The sequence below is a fragment of the Cervus elaphus genome, chromosome 23 (assembly GCF_910594005.1).
Source record: "Cervus elaphus chromosome 23, mCerEla1.1, whole genome shotgun sequence".
Taxonomy (NCBI): Eukaryota; Metazoa; Chordata; class Mammalia; order Artiodactyla; family Cervidae; genus Cervus; species Cervus elaphus.
The window spans coordinates 11,781,931-11,809,044 of record NC_057837.1 but is presented as its reverse complement, the minus strand read 5'-3'; the positions used below and the strand labels follow the sequence as shown (position 1 = coordinate 11,809,044).

Genomic DNA, 27,114 nt, shown 5'->3' with positions numbered 1-27,114 from the left:
GGTCGGCTGTGGGGTGCAGATTAGATCAACATAAGGGAAGGACCACACAGTCCACAGCTCGGAGGCAGCACACCACGTGCTGGGACAGAATACTGGGGTGGATTGCAGAAAAGTCAGCGGTGAGCCTGGAATAAATAATAAGGTGGGACACACACGGAAGGTCTCAGGTGCCTCCAGGGGTTGGGATTCGATTCTAGAGGACAACGGACACTAACATTTCTGAAGAAATGCCATCGTCAGGAGGACGCGTTAAGCGAGGCGAATCCGTGAAGATTTAGAGCAAACATCAGAGAACGAAGAGCACGTTCCATACCAGCGGATCACTGATGACCTCCCTCCAGAGGTGGCACACCAAGCTCAGGCTCCAGTAGAGGTCTTCCATGGGCAGGAAAGCAAAGATGTGCCTCAGGACCTCGCTGGGCAGGCTGCAGATGTGGCTCGGGGGCTCCTGGCTGGGCAAGGTCCCAAGGAGCCCGTAGTGAGAGTCAGGAACAGGGTCCGGGCCAATGTCCTCCACCTCCTGGCTGGGTTCTGCAGGCTGCATGCTGAGCTGCCCCGCCCCGACCTCTGCTTCCGGCCTGGCTTCCCTGGGCTGTGTGCACGATGGGGACGAGTGACGCCATGGGGTCTTCTTAGACACCCCATCCCACGGACTGGTCCCTGGGGCTGGATTCCTCTCGTCCTCTAAGGACCGAGACCGCTTCCTTGCAGGCAAAGCGGACCCTGACGAGTGCAGCCTGGCTTCTCCATCTCCCCCCGGAGGCAGGGCACAGGGGCTCCCTGCCGCGAAGATCATTTCATCCTCTGAGTCCTTAGAGCTGTCCTGGCCCACAGAATTGCTTTTGGCCATGTCATTGGTGCACCGCTGCTGGCCAGCGAGGAAGAAGTCAAGGCTGTATCTCAGGCATCCTCGACCTAGACAGAGAACCCGCAAAGAAATGAGGAATGACTGATAACCCTTTGCTGACCTGAATGAGACAAACTAATTTTCAATTATCTATTTTAATACGGGAAAGACACAAGGATGTATTTATCGGTCTACTGATTACACATAGAGCTTAATACAAGAAATATTTATATCAGGTTCTATCATGTGGTCAGACTACTGCAACAGGACTGTAAGATCACAGTAACAACATTTACAAATGCTGAGATACTCAAAGGCCACACACACTATAGATTCTGAAACGCAAGGTATTTGGGGGAAGACATACCCCTGGTCCCTCTTTTGGTTCTGGGTCTAGGATAGAGACCGTGGTTCGGGTCTCTGCTTGTCCATATTTGACCAAAGGACTGGGATGCAGCCAAGTGACTCTGAGCGAGATGTTGGCACTCAATGGCTGTAAGATGCTTCCGCTTAAATCGTCTCACTGTTTTGTACCAAAGGGCAGAAGAAATGGGACTCTTGTTAGTTATCACAAATTCTACAAGCTAGTCAGCAAATTAAACTTAGTTTTTAGGAATACTGGGACTGTGGACCACCCGAGCCAGGCCTTTTGATCTTCTCTACTTTCCCATCAATTTTCAGTCATCTCCTAGTTTCTTAACAGCTCTTCCTCAGGATTTTAGAATCCTAAAATAACCTTCTTTTTCACCTATCATGCTTTCTAGAAGCCCTGATCATGAAATGCTCATTTGAAAAGTGGCCACTATTGCCCAAATGGAGATCTGTCATCTTTTGCCGACTTCACCCAAGCCCTTTATATTCCCATATTAACCATAAATATTTTAAGAGCTGGCTGTAGCTTTTTAAAAATAAACTCACACATTTGTCCCCTGAATATACCAGCTTCCCCAAATTGCAGAAGCAGAAGGCACTAAGGAGACAGTCACTGTAGGTTCCCCAAGGGGCAGCTCACCCTTGTGTGCCTCCGCCCACCCCTGGGTGCACCCCCGACCACCTCAATGTTCGGCACTAGTGTAAGAGGATGGCAGCAAGGCCCCCAAGAGGAAAAGAGAGTTGAGACCACTCTTCAGCATCTTCATGGGATGAAGTTTCATATTCCCCCTCAGCAACACAGCAGCAACTGTGCCCAGATTTCTGTCTTAAGAGTACTGACATATTTATATTAGGCATTTTCTGCCAGGTAATTCTTTTCCATATTTAGCTGATGCTCTTCCTGTTTCTGCATATTATCGCATTTATGATCTAACCCCTCCAATGTCATTAAATAGTTACACTACTGTAAAACAAAACAGTTACATTTAAAAAAAAAAAGGGTGAGAGAGAGGAAAAGAACACATGCAAGAGAATTAAAGTGACCCTTTACAGATGGCCAACAGAGGAATCACTTCCTGCCAGTACCATACTTTCACAGGTCCTAAAAATATTCTAGAGTAAACTGTAATATCATGTTAGAATTTCACTCAACATTTCCTGTAACCCTGAAAATATCTAAAACCAAGACACTAATACGTGTATCTGGTATAATTTATATTATTAATCAATAACCCACCCCCCTCAGCCCATAGCTTCTTCAGAAACGATGCTTCAAAATTTCAATGCATTTTTTGAAGGTTTAACAGAAGTTTTTAAAAAACTTCATGGATATTTCAAGACTTTTAGAAAATTATTTCTCCACACAAAAACAGCTCTACAAGGCCCTCTGAAAGTATGCTAGAGAGACTTTTTAACTGCCTGAATTCAGAGTTAAAATGCCGCCGGAGGACCCCAGTCACTTAGCTTCTTGAAGGCTCAGGAGAGCTATAATGATTAAGTGAGAAAACACACCCCGGAAGACTTGTCAAACTATAAAGCCCGAAACAAATTTACCCATCTGCTTATTCTCTTGAACAAAGCTTAGATGTGATTGCATAAAACATTGAAATAACTCTCAAATTATAAAGACAGTACCTAATGGCAAGACATGAAGTATGTCAGCAGTCCAGTTACAGCCTGTTCTGTATTACTGAAAACACCTTTTACAAAGCCAAGTCGTATGTTTTAATCTCTTATTATGATCAGAAAATAGCCCTTCCACCGTAATGGTTTTATAAATTTCATTATTTCATTGTGGAACATATTCCTCTACACTAAAAACCAAGTCTTATTCATACTCACAGAGGGAAGGGAAAAAAAAAGTTCAGTTTTTCTATAATAAAAAAATAAAGAATAAATTTAAAGTTTTCTATATTGAAAAAAAATAAGCTTAAAGTCTGATTATTCTCTTTTAAAAAGTAAGACATGAAAGTTTACCTCTCCTGCTCAGAATCTTTCATGTCACTAAGCTCATCAACCACAGATCAACAATAATGTGACCCGTGGCTGGATGAATCTGAGGCTACGGGACTCGGAGGTCCCTGTCCATAGGGTAGACTCTTAGGGACCTGAGCTCTCTGGAATTCTGGTGCCATGGAGGGTCCTGGAAGGAATCCCCTGCAGGTACCTTGGGACGACTACACTGACAAACCCTGGCCCCTAGTTCGGGTGCTCCAAACCCACTCGGTTCAACTACAGGAGCAGCTGCAGAATTCCAGCCAATAAACCCACCAACCCTGTAGATCCCAGATATGTGACTCATCTCGGCTTTCTCCTCCAACATGCCCAACTGTTACAGAGCTGGCAAATCCAATGTCCAGAATTAGAACTGGACACAGCTGAGGAAAGCTACTGATAGTCGGGAGAATGTCTTATTTAAAGAAGGTGAAGGTCTATAGGTAAACTGGCCTGGAGAGAAAGTTTTCAAAGATAAAATCACAAAGGAGTAAGATTACCAACATCAAACCCTCAAATCCACATGACCCAGGACCTTGGTGCCGGCACAGACCTGCACGAGCATTCTGCTTCCAGCCTTCGGGTACAGCTCAGAGCATTCCTGCATGAAGCCATCGCTGGCGCAGAGGTGCCCAGGCGGGGCTGTCTGGCCTCCAGGCACCAGCAGGGCTGCCTGCCCTGTCCATCCGGAATGGTCCCCATGGCCCTGACTGTGCACCCGGGAGGCAGAGGTGGCGTTTTCACTGCTTACTTCCTCTTCTGACTTCAGTGAGAGATCAGAAACCAAGACCGTTTTTCCTGCCTCTCGGGTCTCTGTGCTTCACTGTGTGGGAGCCGGGGCCCCTGCCACCGTCTCGGGAGTTAGCAAGGCGTCTAAGTCAGGCCGTGTGATGCGCTCAGATCTGGAGCGGGGAGGCCTCCTCTACGCGATCACTCACAGTCGACTCACAACGAGGATCCTGAGGAGCTGACACGCTGAGTTCACACCACAATCACACGGTTCCAACCAGACAGATGGAAGCACCTAGCAATACCCACAGGGAGGCTGACACAGCCCATCAGCTCAGAATTACAGGTGGACCATGCCATGATGAGCCTCTTAAAAGATGCTATGTTTTAACAGCATCAGTGTTCTTGTGAAATTATTTAAAATTACTATAGTTGGCTGATTCATGTCAATGTATGACAAAACCCACTGAAATGTTGTGAAGTAATTAGCCTCCAACTAATTAAAAAAAAAAAAAAGAAATTTGAACAAAGAATCAGGCAGGTAGAGGAAGAGTTGCACAGGAAGTAAGAAAACCTTAAGTAGAAGCTACCCTGACTTGTTTGAAGAACAACTAAGAGACAGAGGGGTCTGGAGTAGAGTGAGACTAAAGAGAGAACAGTAAGGACTGAGGTCAAGGAGGCAAGGGGTGTAGGAGGTGGGACAGACTGGTGTGTTTGAAGACCTAGACAATGCTTTTGAATGAAATGGGGATCCAGTGGGTGATTTTAAGAGGAATGGCCCAATTTGCTTTCATTTTAAATGCATTGTTCTGGCTAGTATATTGCAGCCAGTTTACAGAGTCAAGTGTGGAAGCAGGAGATATATGCATAGGCTCTGAAGTGATCCAGGTGGGAGATGAAGATGGCTCAGGTCACGGAGGTGGCAGGATAGACTCTTAGAAAGGGTCAGATATCCAAACCACTCAACTTACCAGCAAAATAATTCAAACCCTCAAGCTTAAGACAAACAAGAAAAATCCTGAAGTTACTAGTGGGTGTCCTTGCCAAAATAACACGGAGTTTATTTCTTGGTCTGCTTGAGTAGAGATCTGAGCTCTGTTCCTTTTATCCCAATATAAGCTGTGAGTTATTTATGTTACTTAAATAGGTTCAAGTGTTTCCCTGGGAAAGAATTATCCTCAGGAGTCAGGAGCTTTGCATATTTGATTATCAGATATGCATTTCCTGTTTGGTGTCTTTTTATTTTCTACAAAACCTCAGACAGATGGAAACAATAAATGTTTGTTCAGCAAAAAAAAATAAATAAATAAATAAATAAAATTACTATAGTAAAATTCTAACCAGCTTCTAGCCTTGTTAATATATTTTTAAATCAGCAGCTTAAACCTAACTTTATCAAAATAAGGATGCTCAAATGCTACCCCTTCCTTCCCTGAGTCCCCAGACCTCGTGAGGTCCCCTCCTCCAAACAGCAGGTGCTCTCTGCAAAGCTCTCTAAGGGCACTTACTAGAAGATGCTCGTGATTCTTCAGGAAGCAGCTAAAGTGCACCGTGATGAACGTGCACTGTTAAGAGGGATGGAAGAACATGACACTTGCTGGTGGGCTTTCCAAACTCTGCAAGGCCCCAGAAGGGTCCAGCAGAATCTTCTCCAGGCGGCAGTGGGCACTTGTGCCTCTAGAGCTGACCACAGTGTCATATCCCTTAAGTCATGACAGAAAAACACTGGGAAAACAGGAAAGCCATTTCTCAAACAAGATTTTGCCCATCCCATGCTGCTTTTCCCGTGATGGCTCTCTTACAGTGAGACGCCTCATAGATCCTCCACTGCTGAGGCCCCGTTTCTAGGGTCGCCCCCACCACCACCCCACCCTGCTTGGCAGACCACTGGCACTGCAGGTGTGGGTCCCAGTCCTTGTGTCTGACTCCCAGGTGGTGAGTACCTGGAGCCCTCTGCCAATCACCATACTCTTCACCTGATGACCGTCATCACCCCACTGCCCCCTCAGGTCAAGCGCACAGCCGAAGACTAGATTCTCTTCAGCCCCCTGGAATGATCATTACTATACTGATCATCACTAAACCTGCACAAGACACCCCCAGCCCTGAGAAGGCAGGGAACACGCCCTCTCGACTTCATCCTCAAAGCACTCAGCATGACACTCTGCAAATCTGAGCTACTCCAACGCTGACTGAACAAGAAGTGAGTGCTCAGATGCCTCAATTCTGCTGGAATCTGCCTGGCTTCATTTTCTCATCCTCCCGATTGCAAGACATTTTATAAGACAAGTTGCCCAAAGCGGAACAGGGTGCTCCTGGTTTTGTGGTGAAGATGGCCCGTCCCCTCCCTCCTCGGCACACGGCTGGTCCATGCCTCCCCGTTGTGCCGGGAACTGGGGCCCCAGGGAACACGCATGGAGGAGTGTGCACCTCTCCCAAGTCCGGCCCGTAAAACCTGTCCTGCCCCTTCCTCCACGCTCTAGTCCCGTCCAGGGAACAGGAAGGTGACCCCAGGGAAACCTGGAGGCCACGCGTTCAAAAAGGAAGGCCCTCCAACAGCCTGGGTCCTTGGATTACTGCTTTAAAGAGCACCAGTGCTTCCCGGTGGCTCAGTTGGTAAAGAATCTGCCTACAATGCACAAGACCTAAGCTCAATCCCTGAGTCGGGAAGATTCCCTGGAGAAGGAAATGGCAACCCACTCCAGTACTCTTGCCTGGGAAATCCCACAGACAGAGAAGCCTAGTGGACTACAGACCATGGGGTTGCAAAGAGTTAGATATGACTTAGGGACTAAACCACCAGGTCCACCCCCACAACACTCACCCCCTACAGTCATCTGAAACTGTTACAGGACAGAGAAACAAGCTGGAGTCCTGAGGTCACTGTGTGTTTGGATCTGTTTGTTATTGAGGTCATGCCCACCCTAACCATTCCAGGGTCACCTGAAATTGACACCAAGTCACTTTTTTGCATTCCTAACCTTCATTAATCAGAATTTATACCAAACAGGCCTCCAAGATGTGCAGGTTACAGACCTAAATGGACATGCTGAAGATAAGTGCCTACAACTCTTGGAGAAAAAGATTATTAAATAAAAATGTGAAAAAGGAAAATCAAGGTAACTCTCTGGCACAGGGGCCTGATGAGAGCGACAGCTCCTAACAAGAGGTGCACTGGGAGGTTTCACCAATCAAGAGAAACCCAACCTCATCCCGTTTGCTGCCACAAGCCTCTTGCCCTTCTCAGAGAGGCTCCGTGCAACTTGAGCAGACACCCTCTTGTTTCTGGCGAGACAGAGGAGGTGCGCTGCGGCAGGCCCGTTGTTACCAGGAGTTGGGTACGTCACAGGTCAAATGGGCCCCGGGAGATCTAACAGCCCAATCTCAGCAGCGTGGATGGTGGTGGTCCCCAACCTCAGTGAGACAGGAAGTATTCATTCAACTCGGGCTAGGCTGTGCAGCCGTGAAGCCACCCTGTATGTGTCTGAGACATATGCAACGATGACCTGAACAACTATGTATTTAACATGAGTTGTTCACATACAGACTGGTGTTATTACTATAATATGTTTTATTAACACGTTCTCTGATAGCTCAGTTGGTAAAGAATCTGCCTACAATGCAGGAGACCCCAGTTCATTCCTGAGTCAGGAAGATCCACTGGAGAAGGGATAAGCTACCCACTCAGAATTCTTGGGCTTTCCTTGTGGCTCAGGGATAAAGAATACAGCCACAATATGGGAGACCTGGGTTCAGTCCCTGGGTTGGGAAGATCCCCTGGAGAAGGCAAAGGCTACCCACTCCAGTATTCTGGCCTGGAGAATCCCATGGACTGTACAGTCCATGGGGTCGCAAAGAGTCAGACACGACTTGCACTTTCAAACCACTGTTTAGGTGTGTCTCAACATGTCTTCTGCCCCTAGATGAAAGCTTTACAGTCAGGTGGGAGGGAGGAGAAAGGCACCTAACACCCACTGCTCCATAAATATTAATGAAATGAATGAATGAATGAAAGGAACAAATGTACCAACTACGGCACTGCCCGCTGGAGAAGCTGAGGTTGTCTTCTTTGGTTTTGATATCCTACACTATCTCAGTGTGCCAATGAGCTTCATAGCTTTCGAAGTTCTCTCACAAATTCTCATCTGTCTTCTGCACAACCCTGTGATCGCACCATGATGAAACCGGGGCTCAGGGAAAACTTGCCTGAAGTCACAACAGTTGTAGGTGATACAACTTAGGCCTTCTGACTCCTCGAGTCCAGAGTTCTCTCTATGGAAGGTAATAGTCTCAGGATTTCCCTGGTGGTCCAGTGGTTAAGACTCCATGCTTGCTTCCACTACAGGGGACGCAGGGTTGATCCCTGGTAGGGGAACTAAGATCCCACATGCCGTGTGGCCAAAAAACAAAAAAAGGAAGATACTATCTCCTTTTCAAATCCACCAGAAAGACTCAAAGCAGCTTCTAAAAACCTCAGGTTTAAATTCTCTGTCCCTTTTCCAGAAACCACTGTGGAACATCATAACCAAAGATCCAACTTCCAGTACTTAGAAAACCTAAGTGTAAGGAGAGTGGAAGTGTTAATCGTTCAGTCGTGTCTGACTCATTGCGACCCCAAGGACTGGAGCCCACCAGGCTCTTTTGTCCATGGAATTCTTGAATCAAAAATACTGGAGTGTGTAGCCATGCCCTCTTCCAGGGGATCCTCCCGACCCAGGGATCGAACCTGGGTCTCCTGCATTACAGGCAGATTCTTGACAGTCTGAGCCACCAGGGATGCTCATCAGGAAAGTGTAAACATGACACCACTAAATACTATACACTCAAAATGGAAAAAGCTCTCAATATTTTTTAGTTCATTGGAAGTTTGAGCTGTACAAGAAGCAAACGTGCTAGCTCCTCCAAGGACTCGCTCTCAATGTAGAGCCAGGTCCCTGCTTCCCTACAAACCCAAAGGCCCACACTCACAGGTCCCCACTTAGGTTCTGATGCCTACAAATACCTGCTCGTCTCATGGAACAGCAACCACTTAATACAGCAAGCGAGGACGGAGAGAGCTTTTTTTCCTACGTGTGTTTCAAGAATGGAGGAAGAAAAGAAAAACAAGAAAATGATCATGATGTACAGACTAGACTGTACTTCTACAGATTTGAAAGGCTTTTTCTACTGTCAATTCATCCCACAACCACGTGTAAGTATCTATGATGCCCCAGATTCATAACGAATACCTCGAGGGCTTCCTCTCTTGGCATCTCTGGGGTCACATGCTATTTGAGCCACTGCAGATTTAAAAATGAATGATTTCACCTGTCCATAAGGTAGCTCTCAAAACACACACAAATTACTATACATAAGGCACGACAGGTGCTACACAAATGCACTTATGAAATGCTGTGGGAGTAAAGAAAAGTGACCAGTTAGGAATGATGAAAGAGGCTTTATGAAGAGATCAGCCTCGCAAGATGAGCAGGATCCAGGAACGCACAGCAGTGGTGTGAAGTCGGGTTTCCTCACACCAAGAGAGAGGCTCACAAGGATGAAAAAGGAATTTGGAAACACAGAGTACAAAGGTCCTCAAGTATAATGCTAATGAACTTGGACTTTATCTTAGAGGGAGTCAGAGAATTATCTCACTTTTCTAAGTGGGAGGTCAATGCCTGGTCAACTGTACACCTTAGAATGAGAACTCTGAAGGCAGGCAGAGGCTGAGCAAACATGCAGATTGTCACGGAAACAAGGCAGAAAGTCACTTTGCTAACAGAGGCAAGAGTTGGTCAAGGACTGAGGGCAGCAGTGGCAAAAACAGGGAGAAGGGGAAAGTGAAGACCAAAACTGGACAGGAGAGATCAGAAGAGAAAACACAACACAGGTAACTGACATTTCTAGCCAGATCTCAGTGGTAACATCATTAACCACGCTGAGGGGTAAAGAAGAAATCGTGTTTACATCTTAATCACTTCTTCCAGGAGTCAAGGGAGAATGAAAGCTTTGTTTTGAAAATGCTTGTTTTGTTTTCAAATTATCTGTGGAGTGCCAGGTTAAGCTCCAGGAGGTACTTTGAAATAGGAAACCAGCCCTCAAAACATCTGTAAATGACAGCTGGAGACAAGATTTGAGGTGCTCTGGTGAGATGCTCTAAGAGCAGACGATTCCACAGACTGACAAAGACAGAATTCACAATCTTTAAATAAAATCAGCTTAGGAAGGACATAGGGGGACAATAAGCAGAGAGAGGGGATGACAACAAATCTGAAATTAGAACTCTAAGTCCATGAACAAGAGTCCATGAACAAGAGTCTAGTGCTCACACACTCAAAGGCCACAAAATATGTCAACCCATTAGGACCCCCTCTGATGACAACTGAAGAATGCAATGGAACCACGAAAAAAAAAGAGAGGAAAGGGAAAGAGGATAGCCAAGTAGCAACGATGCCAAGGCAAGCCACGGGAGAAATGAATTACTACAGGGCACACCACAAATTCCACACACCTACACAAAAGGGACCAGCAGACAAACGGGGAAACCAGTTAGACCCCAGAACATCCCCTTCCGCAAGCATATTGTCAAGATCTGTCCCCTGAACAGCAAGCTTTCGCTCTAGAGAATCTCAGGCGCTGTGAATAGATCCACATACACTGTCCTCTAATTGTTGAAAGGGGGATACAGGCCAAAATCAGTTCCTAAAGAAGACAGAAGGGGGGCTTCTCTGGTGGTCCGGTGGCTGAGACACCACACTCCCAATGCAGAGGCTGGGTTCGATCCCTGGTCAGGGCACTAGATCATGCATGCCACAACAAAGACCTGGCGCAGCCAAATTAATAAATAAAACACTCTTTAAAAAAAAAAAAAGGACACAGGAGGAGGACAATTGCCTGTGAGACACCAGTTAAATAACCAATCATCTGAATTTAAAATATTCTGTCCCATACTGCAAATACGTGTTTTGTTTTTCAAAGCAAGGAAACTGGAGGCTTAACCCAAGAAAAGGTGGAAAGTGAAAGTGAAGTGAAAGTTGCTCAGCCCTGTCCTGCTCTTTGCGACCCCATGGACTATACATAACAGTCCATGGAATTCTCCAAGCCAGAACACTGGAGTGGGTAGCCTTTCCCTTCTCCAGGGAGTCAACTGGTAATAAGGATCGGGCGGGGGCGGGTGAGCAGCAAAAAGTGTGTGGAGCTACCAGATATCGCAGATATCGCAACTTCCACTTGCACCAATACCAACGGCTGCAGTGAGAACAACGCCTGGCATTTCCTAAAACTTTGTGAACCTTAAAGAACTTTCATGCCTTCCTTTTCTGTTTGCAGTGATGAGACAGAAGGGAACAATAACTTTGGTAAAGGTGATACTGGACCTGATTCTGTCTCCAAGGGCTATTCTTATACTCAGTTAATCAAATTCAATCCGCTCATGAGCAAAATGAGCTTGCTTTCACGTCAGAGATCTTTTTTCATTTTATCTTCCTTATTTGAACAGATTGCCAGGCACGAGCATGGCGGCTACCACCCTTCCTTCCAGAGAAGGAAGGACTATCCTTCCCGTGGGAAAATCCCTAACTTCTTCAGGCCTCAATTTCCCCACCTGCCATGAGGCCTTACAGGCTTGTTTGCGGATGAGGTAACTAACGTAAAGTATTTTGTAAACCACAGTGCAATACAAGATGCAAAATATAACGATTTCCAGGCCTGAAAAGCAGAGCTGCTCCCATTTTCCCTCGGAAGGAACAGAAAACACCAGGAGGGTTAAACGACGAGCACCTCGGAAGATCAGGTAGAGAAGTCAACACCGACCCTCACGTCCGCCACCACCCCGCACAGCTTGCTCAGAACTCAGACTCTGCACCAGCTCCAGGCCCTCCCACATTACCCCAGTTTTCCCAATATTCAGGTTAGGGGGAGGGCAACTGCAAATACAAGAGGCAAAAGGATGCCACAAAATGACTCGCCCAAGGTCAAAACAGATGAGCAGCAGGAAAGAAAATGCTGGCTGCCCACGGCCGAGGCCACGTTCCGGCGACGTCCGCATCACCGACAGCGCCCCGGCCTGCCGCGCTCTCATCGGCCCTGGCCCCAGCCCGCGCTCCACCATCCCCGCGGACCGTACCTCACGGAGACCAGACCCGCTAAAGACCCCAGAGACTCAGCCTCCACGCGACCGGGCCCGTCCGCGCCCCCACCACGCCGGCAGCCTCACGCACTATGGCGATTCGCATCGGGGCTCCCGCCGCCGCCGCCGCCGTCGCCTCAGGTCCCGGGCCACCCGGGCTCCCGGTCGCGGCTTCCCAAGGGCAGTGCGAGCCCCTGCAGGCCGTGGACTTCCTCCACCAGCTCCGCCGCCGCCGCAGGGCCGCGAAGAGCCCGCTGCCGACGCTGACGGAATGCATCCCCGGCCAATTGAAGCACTCAAGAGGAAGGGCGCACTTGACGGACTGCTGCGGTGGCCAGTCGGGACGCTCAACCACTCTATTGCTAGCAGGCCCCGCCCCGTCTGCGCTTCCGCCAGGGCGGAAGCGGCGAGCAGTAACTTTCCCAGAGTTCCTCCGAGCTTAGGGACTCACGGAGGGGCCGCGGCCGGCGCGATGGGCGGGGCCAAGAGTATGGGCGGGACCTGCCGCGGAGGGCGGAGGCGGGGCCGCACGGGCCCCACCCAGTCCTGGCGGGCTCGCGCCGCCTGTGACCGGACCTGCGGTGGTTGTCCCCGGGGTTCACCTAATCTTTCTCCTCAAAGTGAAACCAGTGTGGGCGGTAATCTCCGCGCCTAAGTTCGCGGCGGCCCGTGGGTCGCGTGGTCAGCCCGGAACCTGAGGGTTGGGGGGGAAGATCGGGGCGTCTGGGGAAAGGTCCTGACAGGCAGGGTGGGGCCGGGGGAGGATCTCGGAGGCGGGGCCTGGAGGAGGCGGGGCCCGGAGGAGGCGGGGCCCGGAGGAGGCGGGGCCCGGAGGAGGCGGGGCCCGGAGGAGGCGGGGTGGGCCCGGGGGAGGGTCGCGGGGCGTTCCCGCCGTACCCGAGCCGGTGGCCATGACTGGGCTTCGGCGTCCGCGGCGGGTGTGCTGGTTGGTGCTGGATGAGAGGAGCTGTACGCGACTGGGCGCGCGGGCTTCGCGGGGCCTGCCCGAGATACCCTCCTGCACACGTTACGCGCCACAGCCGCTGGGACATCTTGGCCTATCTGGTTGACACCTGGGACCTGGACATCGAGGCCGTCAACCAGGACTACAAGCGGGCTCTCTCTGCACGAGGCTGCCTCCATGGGACATCCGGACTGCGTGCTGTACCTGCTGGCCCGGGGGGGCCGCCGGTAAGTGGTGGGCCTTGCAGACAGACCCCCACCCTTTCCTGCCGATCTTAGATTCCCACTCTTGGTCAGCCTCCACACCATAGCCTCTCAGGCTTCCCCTACAGAACATCATTGCTGTCCTTGTGGGGTTAGCTGCTCCAGCCTTCTGTTTCAGACTGCCTCCCATGATAGAGCAGAGAGCTGTAACGAACATGTTCAGATCCCCTGGAGAAGGAAATGGCAACCCACTTCAGTATTCTTGCCTGGAGAATTCCATGGACAGAGGAGCCTGGCAGGCTACAGTCCATGGGGTCGCATAGGTCCGGACACTACTGAGCGACTCTCACTCACTCACTGCCTATAGCGTGGGTCCCAGGCGTGATGTTTGTCTGGAAACATCTCGCTAAATGATTATTGTACAGATGACATTGTTCTAATTTTCTGTTTTGAAATTCCTAGTTATAGCTTGTCAGAAATCTGCAAAGACAGCTGGGAAGTCCCATGCACCTTTTCCCCATCTTGCCCCAAAGTTAATGTCTTACAACTAGAGTACAATCACAAGAAGAAACTGACACTGCTATGACATTGCTACTATCAGGGCCCTTACTCACATTTCACAGGTATATGGATGAGCACAGGTGTGTGGGGTCCTCTGTGCAGTTTTATAACATGACCTCCACAGTCACTATGCTCACCTGTAACCGTTATACAAAGCAATTGCATTCTGTTATTAATAGATGCACACAATCTTCAGTACTAACGGTCCACCTCCTTAGACATTTGAACACCTGAAAATTCATACCATAATAAAGTTCCTGAATGAATCCACAAGGGATTCCTGATCTTACATAAACAAGAAGAGCATCAGAAAGATATACAGCTAAATAAAGCGCATCTTGCCCACTGGCATGGGGGAATACGCCTGCTTACGTTTTGAGGTTTGGGCTTTGGCTGTGACTGAGCCCAAGACATTCTGCTGCTAGTAAGTTGGTCTAAAGATAGTGGAGACATATTACCTTTTAAAAAACAGTTCTGGGGATAAAGAAACAGCCTCCCTAAACAACCATCAGAAGAGCAAGTCTCATTTGACTGTGTGCTTAGGAAGGGCAGTTACAACAAGACATTTTGCCTGTTCTCACCTTACTGGCTTTCTCATGTCCCTTCTACCCTGGATTCATTCCCTCTGTGAAGCACTTCTTCAAGATTCCAGCCTTCATGTACCTGGATTTCTCCTTTTTGATTTTTTTGTTCACTCTCATTACTACATTACCAAAACTAAGAAAACAAAACATTAAAAATACAGCAGTGTGTACATGACTGTCTCAAACTCACTAGCTATCCCAACAAGGACCTACTGTATAGCACAAGGAAGTCTGTTCAATGTTATGTGACAGCCTGGATAGGAGAGGGGTTTGGGGGAGAATTGTTGTTTAGTTGCTCAGTCCTGTCCAACTCTGTGTGACCCCATGGACTGCAGCATGCCAGGCTTCCCTACCCTTCACCATCTCCCAGAGAGCTTGCTTAAACTCATGTCCATTGAGTCAGTGATGCCACGCAACCATCTCATTCTCTGTCATCGCCTGCTCCTCCTGCCTTCATTCTTTCCCAGCATCAGGGTCTTTTCCAATGAGTCAGCTCTTCACATCAGGTGGCCAAAGTATTGGAGCTTCAGTGTCAGTCCTTCCAATGAATATTATGGGTTGATTTCCTTTAGGATTGACTGGTTTGATCTCCTGACTGTCCAAGAGATTCTCAAGAGTCTTTTCCAAAAAAAAAAAAAGAGTCTTTTCCAAGGGGGAGAATGGATACATGTATATCTATAGCTGAGTCTCTTTACTGTTCACCTGAAACTATCACAACATTGTTAATCAGCTGTACCCCAATGAAAAATGAAAAATTCTAAGAAACAAAAAAATGAAATAGTGTTGGTAGTTAAGTAATACCAAAGCAGTCCTATTTAGTCAAAGCCATGGTTTTTGCAGTAGTCATGTATGGATGTGAGAGTTGGACCATAAAGAAGAGCTGAGAGCTGAAGAATTGATGCTTTTGAACTGTGATGTTCAAAAGAGAAGACTCTTGAGAGTCCCTTGGACTGCAAGGAGATCAAACTAGTCAATCTGAGAGGAAATCAGTCCTGAATATTCATTGAAAGGACTGATGCTGAAGCTGAAATACCAATACTTTGGCCACCTAATGTGAAGAACTGACTCACTGGAAAAGGCCCTGATGCTGGGAAAGATTGACGGCAGGAGGAGAAGGGGACTTCAGAAAGAGATGGTTGGATGACATCACCGACTCGATGGACATGAGTTTGAGCAAGCTCCAGGAGTTAGTGATGGACAGGGAAGCCTGGCTTGCTGCAGTCCATGGGGTCGCAAAGAGTCAGACATGACTGAGCGACTGAACTGAACTGAACTGATTCAGGAGGAGAAGGGGATGACAGAGGACTAGATGGTTGGATGGCATCATCAACTCAATGGACACGGGTTTGAGCAAGCTCTGGGAGATGGTGAAGGACAGGGAAGCCTGGTGTGATGCAGTCCATGGGGTCACAAAGACTTGGAGAAGACTGAGCCCCTCAACGACAACAACAATACATAAAACAGATAACCAACAAGGACCTATTGAGATAGAGAATGGAGAGATATATATATATATTCATATATAACTGATTCATATATAACCTGAAACTAACACAACACTGTGCGTCATACTTCAATGAAATTTTTAAAAAATTGTTTCCTGCTGGAACAAGGCCTTATATCTCTTTAGAACAAATCTCTCCAACTCCTAATAAATATCTCAGATGCTAAGGGGTCATTCCTATGACTTCTTTCCATTAAATTTGCAGTTTTCTAAAGTACCTTTATTCAGTCCAATGGGTCATGAGCATTGAGGGACCCAATGACAACCAGTAACAACCCACGAAAGAGAAGAAGCCACATTTTGTTGGTTTTCGAATCTCTAGCATCCAGCACAGAGACTAGACTCTGGACTTGGTTGGTTTTGGGTGTGCAGCTTTTGAAGGACATGATACTCATTGAACAGCTGAGGGGGAGGGGGAGATAGGACACACAGAGTATTTTAAGAAGATGGGTTTTTCTGGACTTTTCACACTAGGTGGGTAACGAATGAAAAACTCCTAACTAGGAACATTCCCTCCGCCTCTTGAATCTGTTTAAAACAAAGGAGGACACACTAAAAAGAAAAACTAATGGAAATGGAGCAGAACACTGTGAACACCTCCCCATGGCACCTGCCTCTTGTTTGTAGAAAAGCTTCAGCCTCTGAGGCTTTGCCCAAGTCCCAAAGAGCAAACGTAATCAGAGAAGTGAGAAAATGCTGAAAGAAATGAAAACAGTCCAAGACAAAATAACAATAGTTAAAATAGCAAAGTCAACTCCTCCTCAAGGCTGTAGATAACATTCTGAGCCATATCCTGGAGTTCTGCTGCAGATACTGAAACCCCCACCAGGTGGAAGAAGTTAACCGCATGCTGACTACACCTATGTAGACCCCAGACCAGTTGAAACCCAATGGTTGATGATACTAACTCCTAAAAACACCCACTTAGCTCACCACCAGCCAATCCAGAAGGATGTACACCAGCTATCAGGCATCTGAAACCCTCACCCCTAACGGTGCCTTTAAAAACCCTTCCCTGAATTTAGGGGAGAATGGATACATGTATATGTGTGGCTGAGTCACTCTGTTGTGCTCCTGAAACTATCACCACATTGTTCATTGGCTATACTCCAATAATATAAGTTGTTTTTAAAAAATTATTTTTGTCCTTAGGAAACCTAAGCCACATATTTTTCTTTATTCTAGTTTACCAAGAAATGCATTCATTTTTTCCAGTCAGCTTAGATGTTTTTGTGAAGGTATATTTTAGGTGTGATTAGTATTTAAGGCAGTAATTTTGAATAAAAGTGATTACCCTCCATAATGTCCATGGGCCTCATCCAATCAGCTGAAGGCTGCAAGCCCAAAGACTGAGGTTCCTCAAAGTGGAAGGATGCTTTCAAATTGTGGTGCTATAGAAGACTCTTGAGAGTCCTTTGGACTGCAAGGAGAGCAAACCAGTCAATCCAAAAGGAAATCAACCCTGAATATTCATTGGAAGGACTGATACTGAAGCTGAAGCTCCAATATTTGGGCCACCTGATGCAAAGAGTGATTTCTCAGAAAAGACCCTGATGCTGGGAAGGATTGAAGGCAGGAGGAGAAAGGGGCAGCAGAGGATGAGATGCTTGGATGGCATCACCGACTCAATGGACATGAATTTGAGATAACTCCAAAAGTGGAGGACAGAGGAGCCCTGAAGACTGCAGTCCATGGGGTCACAAAGAGTGGAACACAACTTAGCGACTGAACAACAACCTAAAAGTGGAAGGAATTCAAGTCTGAAGCATAGAAACCCTGGCTGAGTTTCCAGACCATTGTTCTGAGGATTCAGATTCAAGACTGCAACATCAACTCTTCCCTGAATCTCGTCTGCTGGCTCACTCTACAGATTTCAGGTCTCCTGACAGATGGATAGATAAATAGCTAATCCCCTACTATATTTACTCCCCCTCTGGAGAACCTTAAAAATTCTACAGTATTCCAGCAGTGTGGCTCTAGTTATGTTTCACTATATCCAGGCAGCAGGAATATAGTTATGTTTATAATTATAGTAAAATACATTGTGGTAATCATCTTATAAGTCAAATCATTATGCTCTACACCTTAAACTTATACACTGCTGCATGTTAATTACATCTCAGTAAAACTGGAAGAAAAAAAAAAGAAATTCGGGAAACAGAGATTCAGGTTAAACTGAAAGAGTGTTCCAAAAAAGAGTCAGGGGTTTATGTTTATGAAGACAAAAGGCCACAGGTTGTCAAAAATTGCCTCGTGAGACTGTGAGCGACTCTGATACAAGCCAGGAAATATTTATCCTTAGGGAATCACAAGTTATTTAGGGCAGGGGTGGTCCAAGAAGTAGCTTGAGTTTTTGGCAGATGTTCTGGAGGACTTCATTAGGACAATAAATGATCGGAAGGTCAGATTCCATGCAGGCTGAGACATGCCTATGTCACACCCGTTAATGGTCTCCTGGCTCTGTTTCAGAGAGCTCTTTAGGGAGCATTATTGTTGTTGAGTGGCTAAGTCATGTTCAACTCTTTGCAACCCCATGAACTGCAGCACGCCAGGCTTTCCTGTCCTTCACTATCTTACGGAGTTTGCTCAAATTAGGGAACGTTACCGACTCCATGGTTTTTGTTTCACAAAAGGCAGTATGAAATCTGTTCCTGACTTCTGCTGAAGTGAACAACTGTAATAGGGAAGACCCTTTTGTATTCTATTACAAGTTCAGCACTAAAGGGATGTTGCCTTTATGCTTATATTATACATAGTGGCTCATTGCTGGGAGCCCTGCCTCCCACAAAATGAGCATTTAGCTGAAATACCTGTGTTTACCTTCCAGGAAACAACCTGACCAAGCCCACCTGTCAATGACTGCAGGAAAGAAATTAACACATTCCCTTCAGAGGCTGATGTGAACCAGGAAAGGTTTGACTCTACTCTTTCTCCTTTTAGTGTAACCCAAGCCTGAATTCTAACTCAGGCAAGATGGTTCTTGGGGACATGAGTCCACCATTATCTTGATCTACCAGCTTTCCAAACAAAATTGCTATTCCTTGCCCCAACAACTCATCTCTTGATTTATCGGCCCATCTTGTAGGAAGCAATAGGACTTGGTAACACGATGACCCTACCTATGTCTAAGGCCTTCAAGTGAGTGTCAGCTCACTGGCTGGTGCTGCTGTATAGATAACAGTTTACCAGAGATCTCTTCCTTGCAGACGAGGCAAAGTCTATGCCAGTTGTAATGAGCATAACTACCTGTACTCAGGTGTGTCCTGGGGGGGAGGACAAAAACTTTATCCTTCTAGGTTCATCTGGCTGGTTAAGAAGCAACTTAACGTGAGACAGATTAACAGGAGAAAAGCAAACAAAAGCTTAACAGCATGTATACTTCTGTATACATGGGTGAGAACCAGAAAACCTGAGTAACTCACCAGAATGGTTGAAACCCTCACCTTAAATGCCATCTTCAGCTAGAAACAAAGGAGGATGTTGTGGGTAGTGGTTTGGGACTAGAATGTGGAGGAAGGTGATTCATGTGGAGATGGAAAAGCAAGTGTTTGGAACTCTGTAAATATCTGTAGTTCCCGTGACCACACCTGGCCCACATATTTTCTCAGTATCTCTGGTTGTAGCTGTCTTCCTGGGCCAGGCCCTTTGTCTAAAATATTCAACATTTAAGGAGGCAGTTAAAAGACTTTGAGTCTTTTTTGTTTCTTAAAAATATTCTGCCTAAAATCATTCTCTTGCCAAAGAGACACATTTTGGGGTGACAAATTTTGCTTCCCTACAATACCCTGGATCAGGTAGAAAAGGTTAATATGGAAACCCAAGGAGGAAGCCACCTTGCTTCCCAAAATAGTCCCTAAAATTTTGGGGGACTTGCTTAGATTCCTGAATCTAAGACTTGGGGGAGTTCAGCTGAGACCAATTTCTTTTGCTCAGTCCGGGTCTTGCTGATTAAATGTTGCCCAAGACAAGCCAAAAGGATTTGGTGCCCATCAACTTCAAGTTTCCTTGCACTGGTTACAGTGGCTGCTGTTGGGCCTAGAACTCTTCTAGGAACAACGGGGGAAATTGTGGGGAAATAAACTTCCCTGGGATTTCTCAGCGGTTTTGTAAAAAGCCCAGATCTTCTGAGACTCTTCAGTGCAGACATCTGCAGCCATTCATCTAGTTAATAGCTCCAACCTGAAAGAATTCATAGTCTCATCTCCCCAAGGAGCAGGGGAGACCTACAGCCCAGAGTAGGTCCCCCGAAGGTGCTCCGTCTCCCTAAGAATTTATATTTCAAGAAGGGATGAGGCCCAGAACCTTGGAGACTCCAGATCAGGCTCCTGGAGAGATTTTGTTACCAGCAAAGCCCATAAACAGTTACCAGGTTAAAAAAACAAACAAACAAAAAAACAATATTAGGAATAAAAATATTAACCTCCTTTCCCTTGTGCTTAGTCTGATTTCTCTTGCTCACTGGGTGTTTCCTGCAGAGGCCTTGCTTCCGGCTCTTCAAACCCCAGTTCCTGGTGTGAACCAGCTTGGCCGATGCTCCTGCTTGGGGTGGGGGGCTGTGTGCAGAGATGCTGCACTGGACACCTTAATGCAAGATGGCAATGAGCCCTGTGAGCCCCATTACCTGGAGCAGCTGTGCCTGTCTCTGCTCCCCAGAACCCCGCCAACTCTACCTAATCCCCCGCTGATGAGAGCCCTATGGAGCAGCCCCACCCATGGCCTATTGGAGAGCGTGGACTGTACAGTGGGTGCTCCACTTCTCATTTCCTTTGCTTCTCAACACAACTCACTCCATTGGCTGAGAAACATTGGGCAGAAGGACCCTTTTGGGGTGGGTACCAGCTTTACTTACATATCAAAGGCCAGAGTAAGGAGGAGATCCTTCCCAGGAGAGGAGAAAGCCCTTCTCAAGCAGCAGAGACAAAGTTTCCTACCGTCCTGCACCTGCTGGTGTGGAACAACTGACCTGCTCTCAACACACGGCCCCAGGTGCGGTCCTGAGCGAGGGGGCAACACCTGTATGTTTACCGTGAGATATTTAATAAGGACTATGTCTCTGATTGCAATAACCTGTCCGTGCCTTCAGGATAAAAGGAACGAATACTGAGAGCCCAGCCAAAAGCAAGAGTGTCTCAAAGAGGTGAGTGACAGTGAACGCCAAGAGGAAGGAGAAATTCAGACAAACAAGGACTGGAAAGGTATGGCTTTGATTCAGTGACGCGGAAATCATCAGTGACTTGGGAGCAGTTTTGAGGGAAAGAGAGGGAAGACAGTCTAGAGTTGGTAGAGATACAGGCAAACCTTTTAAGAAGTTTGTTCTGGGACCTAAGATTGTCTGGTACAAGTGAGAGGGGAAGACCAGGGTGAGAAATTTATAGAAAGGAGATTTGAAATCATCAGAAGATACAAATTAAATAAAAGTAGCAGGATCACTCGGAGAAGGCAATGGCAACCTACTCCAGTACTCTTGCCTGGAAAATCTCATGGATGGAGGTGCCTGGTAGGCGTCAGTCCATGGGGTCGCTAAGAGTCGGACACAACTAAGCGACTTCACTTTCACTTTTCACGTTCATGCATTGGAGAAGGAAATGGCAACCCACTCCAGTGTTCTTGCCTGGAGAATCCCAGGGACGGGGGAGCCTGGTGGGCTGCCATCTATGGAGTCGCACAGTCGGACACGACTGAAGCGACTTAGCAGCAGGATCCCTGGGCAGTGCAGCACGGAGACCCTTGGAGAGGGTAACAGGGGAGAAGGATCATCAGTCTCATATGAAACTGGAGTTCTCCCAAGTCAGATATCTGAGAGGACAGGAAGACAAGGGGATCAAGGTTTAAGTGAGCATTATTAACATGTCAGCTCTTGGAATTGTTGGGGAGGGAAAAACTTTCTCCACCCTCTGAGGTTCAGCTATTGGGAGTCTGCCAGTTAAATTGACAAAAGCAGATAACCATGAGAAAAAACATTTACATAGCTTTCCAGGAATGATGTACACATGTGAGAGTTGGACCATAAACAAGGCTGAGTGCTAAAGAATTGGTGCTTTCAAACTGTGGTGCTGGAGAAGACTCTTGAGAGTCCCTTGGACTGCAAGAACGAACCAGTCAATCCTAAAAGAAATCAACCCTAAATATTCATTGGAAGGACTGATGCTGAAGCTCCAAATTTTGGCCACTTAATGGGAAGAGCTGACTTACAGGAAAAGGCCCTGATGCTGCGAAAGATTGCGGCCAGAGGAGAAGGGGGCGACAGAGGATGAGATAGTTATATGGCATCTTCGACTAAATGGACAGTGAGTTTGAGCAAACTCCGGGAGATGGTGAAGGACAGGAAACCCTGGCATGTTGCAGTCCATGGGGTCGCAAAGAGATGGACATGACTGAGCAACGGAACTATAACAACAACATGCAGAGGTTCACAAAGAAATGTGACTTGAAGGGAGTTGATATACAACTGGGAGTTGATATACTACTTAATAAATGACAGGGAACAAAGGAAACTATAAGTAAGGTGAAAAGACAGCCCTCAGATTGGGAGAAAATAATAGCAAATGAAGCAACAGACAAAGGATTAATCTCAAAAATATACAAGCAACTCCTGAAGCTCAATTCCAGAAAAATAAATGACCCAATCAAAAAATGGGCCAAAGAACTAAACAGACATTTCTCCGAAGAAGACATACAGACGGCTAACAAACACATGAAAAGATGCTCAACATCACTCATTATCAGAGAAATGCAAATCAAAACCACAATGAGGTACCATTACACTCCAGTCAGGATGGCTGCTATCCAAAAGGTCTACAAGCAATAAATGCTGGAGAGGGTGTGGAGAAAAGGGAACCCTCTTACACTGTTGGTGGGAATGCAAACTAGTACAGCCACTATGGAGAACAGTGTGGAGATTTCTTAAAAAACTGGAAATAGCACTGCCGTATGACCCAGCAATCCCACTTCTGGGCATACACACTGAGGAAACCAGCTCTGAAAGAGACACGTGCACCCCAGTGTTTATCGCAGCACTGTTTATAATAGCCAGGACATGGAAGCAACCTAGATGCCCATCAGCAGACAAATGGATAAGGAAGCTGTGGTACATATACACCATGGAATATTACTCAGCCATTAAAAAGAATTCATTTGAATCAGTTCTAATGAGATGGATGAAACTGGAGCCCATTATACAGAGTGAAGTAAGCCAGAAAGATAAAGATCATTACAGCATACTAACACATATATATGGAATTTAGAAAGATGTTAATGATAACCCTATATGCAAAACAGAAACACAGACACAGAAATACAGAACAGACTTTTGAACTCTGTGGGAGAAGGTGAGGGTGGGATGTTTCAAAAGAACAGCATGTATACTATCTATGGTGAAACAGATCACCAGCCCAGGTGGGATGCATGAGACAAGTGCTCGGGCCTGGTGCACTGGGAAGACCCAGAGGAATTGGGTGGAGTGGGAGGCGGGAAGGGGGGATCGGGATGGGGAATACATGTAACTCCATGGCTGATTCACGTCAATGTATGACAAAACCCACTGCAATGTTGTGAAGTAATTAGCCTCCAACTAATAAAAATAAATGAAAAAAAAAAAAATGACAGGGAGTAGGACAAAAAGGCATCTTCTGAAAAACAGGTGACTTGGGGAAGGAGGGGCACTTATAACAAAAAACATTTAAGAAATATAAATGGTACTTTAGGATATATGGGAGATAGGGGAATTTTGTGAAAATGTCTGTCTGGCGCTTGGAACTTTTCTCTCATTTTAACACTGTTTCCAAAAGTAAATTAAAGTCAATTAAAACCAATTCAAATGCATTCCTTTTTATAGCTGAATAATATACAGCTTCCTATCCATTCATCTGTTAATGGACATCTAGGTTACTTCCATGTCCTAGCTATTGTAAATAGTGCTGCAGTGAGCACTGGGATACATGTGTCTTTTTGGAATTTGCTGTATGATGCAGGGAACCCAAAGCTGGTTCTTTGTGACAACCTAGAGGGGTGGAATGGGGAGGGAGGTGGGAGGGAGGGTCAAGAGGGAGGGGACATATGCATTCCTATGGCCAATTCAAGTCAATGTATGGCAGAAACCATCACAATATTGTAAAGTAATTATCCTCTAATTAAAAATAAAAATTTTTTAAAAAAGTTAATTCATTGCCAAGGCAAAAACTAAGGCAAATCTTATTTCTCCATGAGGAAAGACTTATGAATCCATGTTTAAAGTTAAATATAGTAAGTTTTATGCCACTATTAACAGTTGTAATACCTCAAAACATTGATGGTAACCATAACAGCAATATCTAAATCTTTAGGTCTATATATAGTGATAAAAACTGGAAAATACAAAAAAGCTATCAATCAACACCACTAAATATTAATGACAAGTCTGGTTGTTTGGGTGCTGTTTAAACAGCTGATATTAGGGCTCAGTTTGAGTTCATAAAGGGCCGTTCAAATGGTAAAGAATCCACTTGCAATTCAGGTGACCTGGGTTTGATCCCTGGGACTGGAAGATCCCCTGGAGAAGGGAATGGCTCCCTGCTCCAGTATTCTTGCCGAGAGAATTCCATGGACAGAGGAGCCTGGCAGGCTTCTCCATGGGATCACAAAGAGTCGACGTGACTGAGTGACTAACAGCATCACTTTGAATATGGAAAACTCAACTGTGCTGGTTTTTAAGTCTGCTAAGTTAGATGCAGAGAAACATCGCTTAAAATACCATATACATTTTTATCATACACATATAATATGAAAATATTTTCCTTTAATAAAGAATTTCTCATCATGTTTAATGGGAAACAATGAAAATGTCAGGTAAACAGTCCTGTAGGGAAACTTTTACTATTTATTGTTCAAGTCATATCTTTTCTCTTCAAAGTCTGTACATATTCTTGTGATGTTTTCAAAAATAGGTCCTCATATACATTTGACCCATCTGTAGATCCTCAAGGAGACACTGTAAAGGAATTAGATGCAAATTCAGCATCAACTGGAAAGAAAAGGAAAGAATTGTATTCTTCACCTAAAATACTTGAGTTAACTAAGTATTAGTTAAGAGAAAAAAAAAAAAAAAAAACCTGAGACCTTTCCAAGTGTTCCGAAAAATGAAATATATCTATAGATGACATAACACAAAAAACAAGATTACAATTACATAATCTGCCCATGGTGCACGTGTGGCTGATGACCAGAGCCTCTGGCTTCCTCATACTTCATTTATTTGCTCAGTAACTATGCGCAGAGGTGCTGGGACAAGCACTGGAAGTACAAGGTGGAGGTGCCCCAGTGCACCCGGAAAACGACACGCTCTACAGTGGGAAACAGGTGAACGGGCAGCTTCCACACAGACTCATAAACTCTAAGACAGATACAAAAGACGGCACAGGGACACTCAGAAGGGACAGCCAGCTTCGTGTCAGGACTGCCAGCTTTCTGGTGGAGGTGCTGTGGAAGCAGATACCTGGAGGACAGGAAAAAGTACAGGAGACGGAGGGGAGGAGCATGTACAAAGCCCGCAGGTGAGGACGCGCGGCTGTGGGATCCTACAGTCTGGCTGGTTAGATGCAGAGCTGAGGGCAGAGGAGGGCGGTAAGGAGATAAGGCCGCCTACTTTGGCAGGACCCAAACCGATGTGGGTGTTTGGAGCTTTTCCTGAGGGTGAAAGATAAACTGGTGGCAAAGTCAGTGACAGAAAGTTTAGTCACCCACCGAGTGACAGCTTCACACCCGTGACTGCTTGAGTCTGGGTTTCCAGCCTTAACCGCCACCGGCGCCTGAGAAGCGGGTGAACGCCACATCTCCTGAGAATAGTGTCAGGTGCAGGCAGACAGTTCCACAGGGATGGAGGCAGTAGAAGAAGGAAATAGCCAGAAATGAAAGAAATACATAGACCTTTAGAGATTATTTTTCAAGCTATGGAACATGATGAATCAATAAGGAAGAACTATATTTTTCACTATGACCGCTCATGCGTTCACATTTCTCATTAGCTATATGTAAGAAAAAATATTTAAGATAGCAACTGTTATCCAAACAACAGAAAGAGATGCCACTGACTGTTTACCATGTATTTCAGAAATCAGTGTCTAAATTTAATTCATACATTTTGGCAACATACCTTCTTCTAGTTCTCTAGTTATACTCCTGTCCAACTCCCGCTGCATCTCAAATAAGCCAAATATTATTTATGTTTAAGTTAAACAAGAGAATTATCACAGGAATTACATATAATTTACTACATGTGACACTTAAATAATACTTTTAGAGACTAGACCTAACTTGAAGATTACTTAAGTAGAAAAATCATCACATAAATAGAAGAAAATGAATTCCTACTTATTCTGCTTTTAGATAAGACAATATATATATGGAATGCTATTTAATCTGATAAAAAGTATAATAAATATCAATCTATCGAGTACACATAATTTCAGAGAATTAGGGAATGACCCATAATCCTAGTAATGACCCACAAGATCACTCTCTTCTCCCTTAACAGTTCCTGCCCTAAATATGTACTTTATTTTGATTTCTAGGTGAGGATCATGTCATATGGAGGAAGTAGTCTGAAGTCGAATGTTAATAAGGAGAACACATCTGCAGTTTTCTTTAAACTTTTCCATTTAGTGAAAACATAGAAAGGTAAGGAAATTATACACAAGAAAACAATGTACCGGCAAGTTTTAATTCTAAAGGTGTTTCGCGAGAAGGATTCTCTCATAAGTGTCAGTTTGCGAACTATGCCCCGTGGAAGGGGAAGGCCCCCCGGGGGTCACTGCAGGGGTGAGAACAGGGAAGCCACAGCTGCACCGTCTCTGGCCACTCCTTTAGCTAAACGGCTCTATACTTGTCTCTTTCATATAATACCGTTCCACTCAGAAGTGTTTTTTAAAAGAAAGGTTGTTTTCTTTGGAAAAAAAAAAGTTTTTTTTTAAGGTACGAGAGTCATTGATTTAGTCAAAGTTCCTAATTCTACAAAAGAAGTAACAAGGCCAATGGACTTCTTACTGAGTCTAGAGTCCTATGCCAGCTCCTTCCTCAGATTAAGAAAACATATAGATTTTTAACTGTAACATCGAGAAAATGAATATGTAAAACCTTGTTACATAGTTCAATAATGCTTGTGGCATTTCATAAATGTTTTAAATTATATGTCTTAAATGCATGAACAAAAATAAATCAATATCAAACTCCTATTTGTAGCAGTCGATATAGTTAATTTGTAAAGCATAAATATCTT

At 45.7% G+C, this 27,114-nt stretch overlaps 2 protein-coding genes across 9 annotated transcripts in view; one reads left to right on the top strand and one right to left on the bottom strand.

Moving 5' to 3' along the window:
- The window catches only part of FBH1 (F-box DNA helicase 1), a 38,148-nt gene extending 25,811 nt beyond the window's left edge, over positions 1-12,337 (bottom strand). For 3 of the 5 annotated variants that reach the window (XM_043883522.1, XM_043883523.1, XM_043883524.1), the window contains exons 1-3: positions 12,142-12,337; positions 1,215-1,370; positions 314-915 (exon numbers count right to left, since the gene is read on the bottom strand). In XM_043883522.1, the coding sequence (XP_043739457.1) occupies positions 314-915; positions 1,215-1,370; position 12,142 (759 nt within the window). In that variant the 5' untranslated portion in view covers positions 12,143-12,337. Of the gene's footprint in view, positions 1-313; positions 916-1,214; positions 1,371-12,047 lie in introns of all 5 variants that reach the window. The other 2 variants (XM_043883525.1, XM_043883526.1) reach the window with 2 other exon arrangements.
- Positions 12,338-12,882: 545 nt separating this feature from the next.
- LOC122682182 (ankyrin repeat domain-containing protein 16-like) lies at positions 12,883-26,698 on the top strand. 4 transcript variants are annotated; one of them, XR_006337250.1, is made up of 3 exons: positions 12,883-13,241; positions 18,694-18,779; positions 26,411-26,698. XR_006337250.1 is itself a non-coding variant. In XM_043885036.1 (2 exons), the coding sequence occupies exons 1-2, from the start codon at positions 13,008-13,010 to the stop codon at positions 18,703-18,705; spliced, it is 246 nt and encodes an 81-aa protein (XP_043740971.1). In that variant the 5' UTR covers positions 12,883-13,007; the 3' UTR covers positions 18,706-18,780. The 4 variants fall into 4 exon arrangements, 1 of the variants encoding a protein (XP_043740971.1); XR_006337249.1 differs by lacking the exon at positions 26,411-26,698 and adding an exon at positions 20,950-21,388; XR_006337248.1 differs by lacking the exon at positions 26,411-26,698 and adding an exon at positions 20,342-21,388.
- The last annotated feature ends 416 nt before the right edge of the window (positions 26,699-27,114 follow it).

Coding starts and splice junctions, on each gene's coding strand:
- LOC122682182 (XM_043885036.1), top strand. CDS start 13,008: ATGAGAGGAGCTGTACGCGACTGGGCGCGCGGGCTTCGCGGGGCCTGC.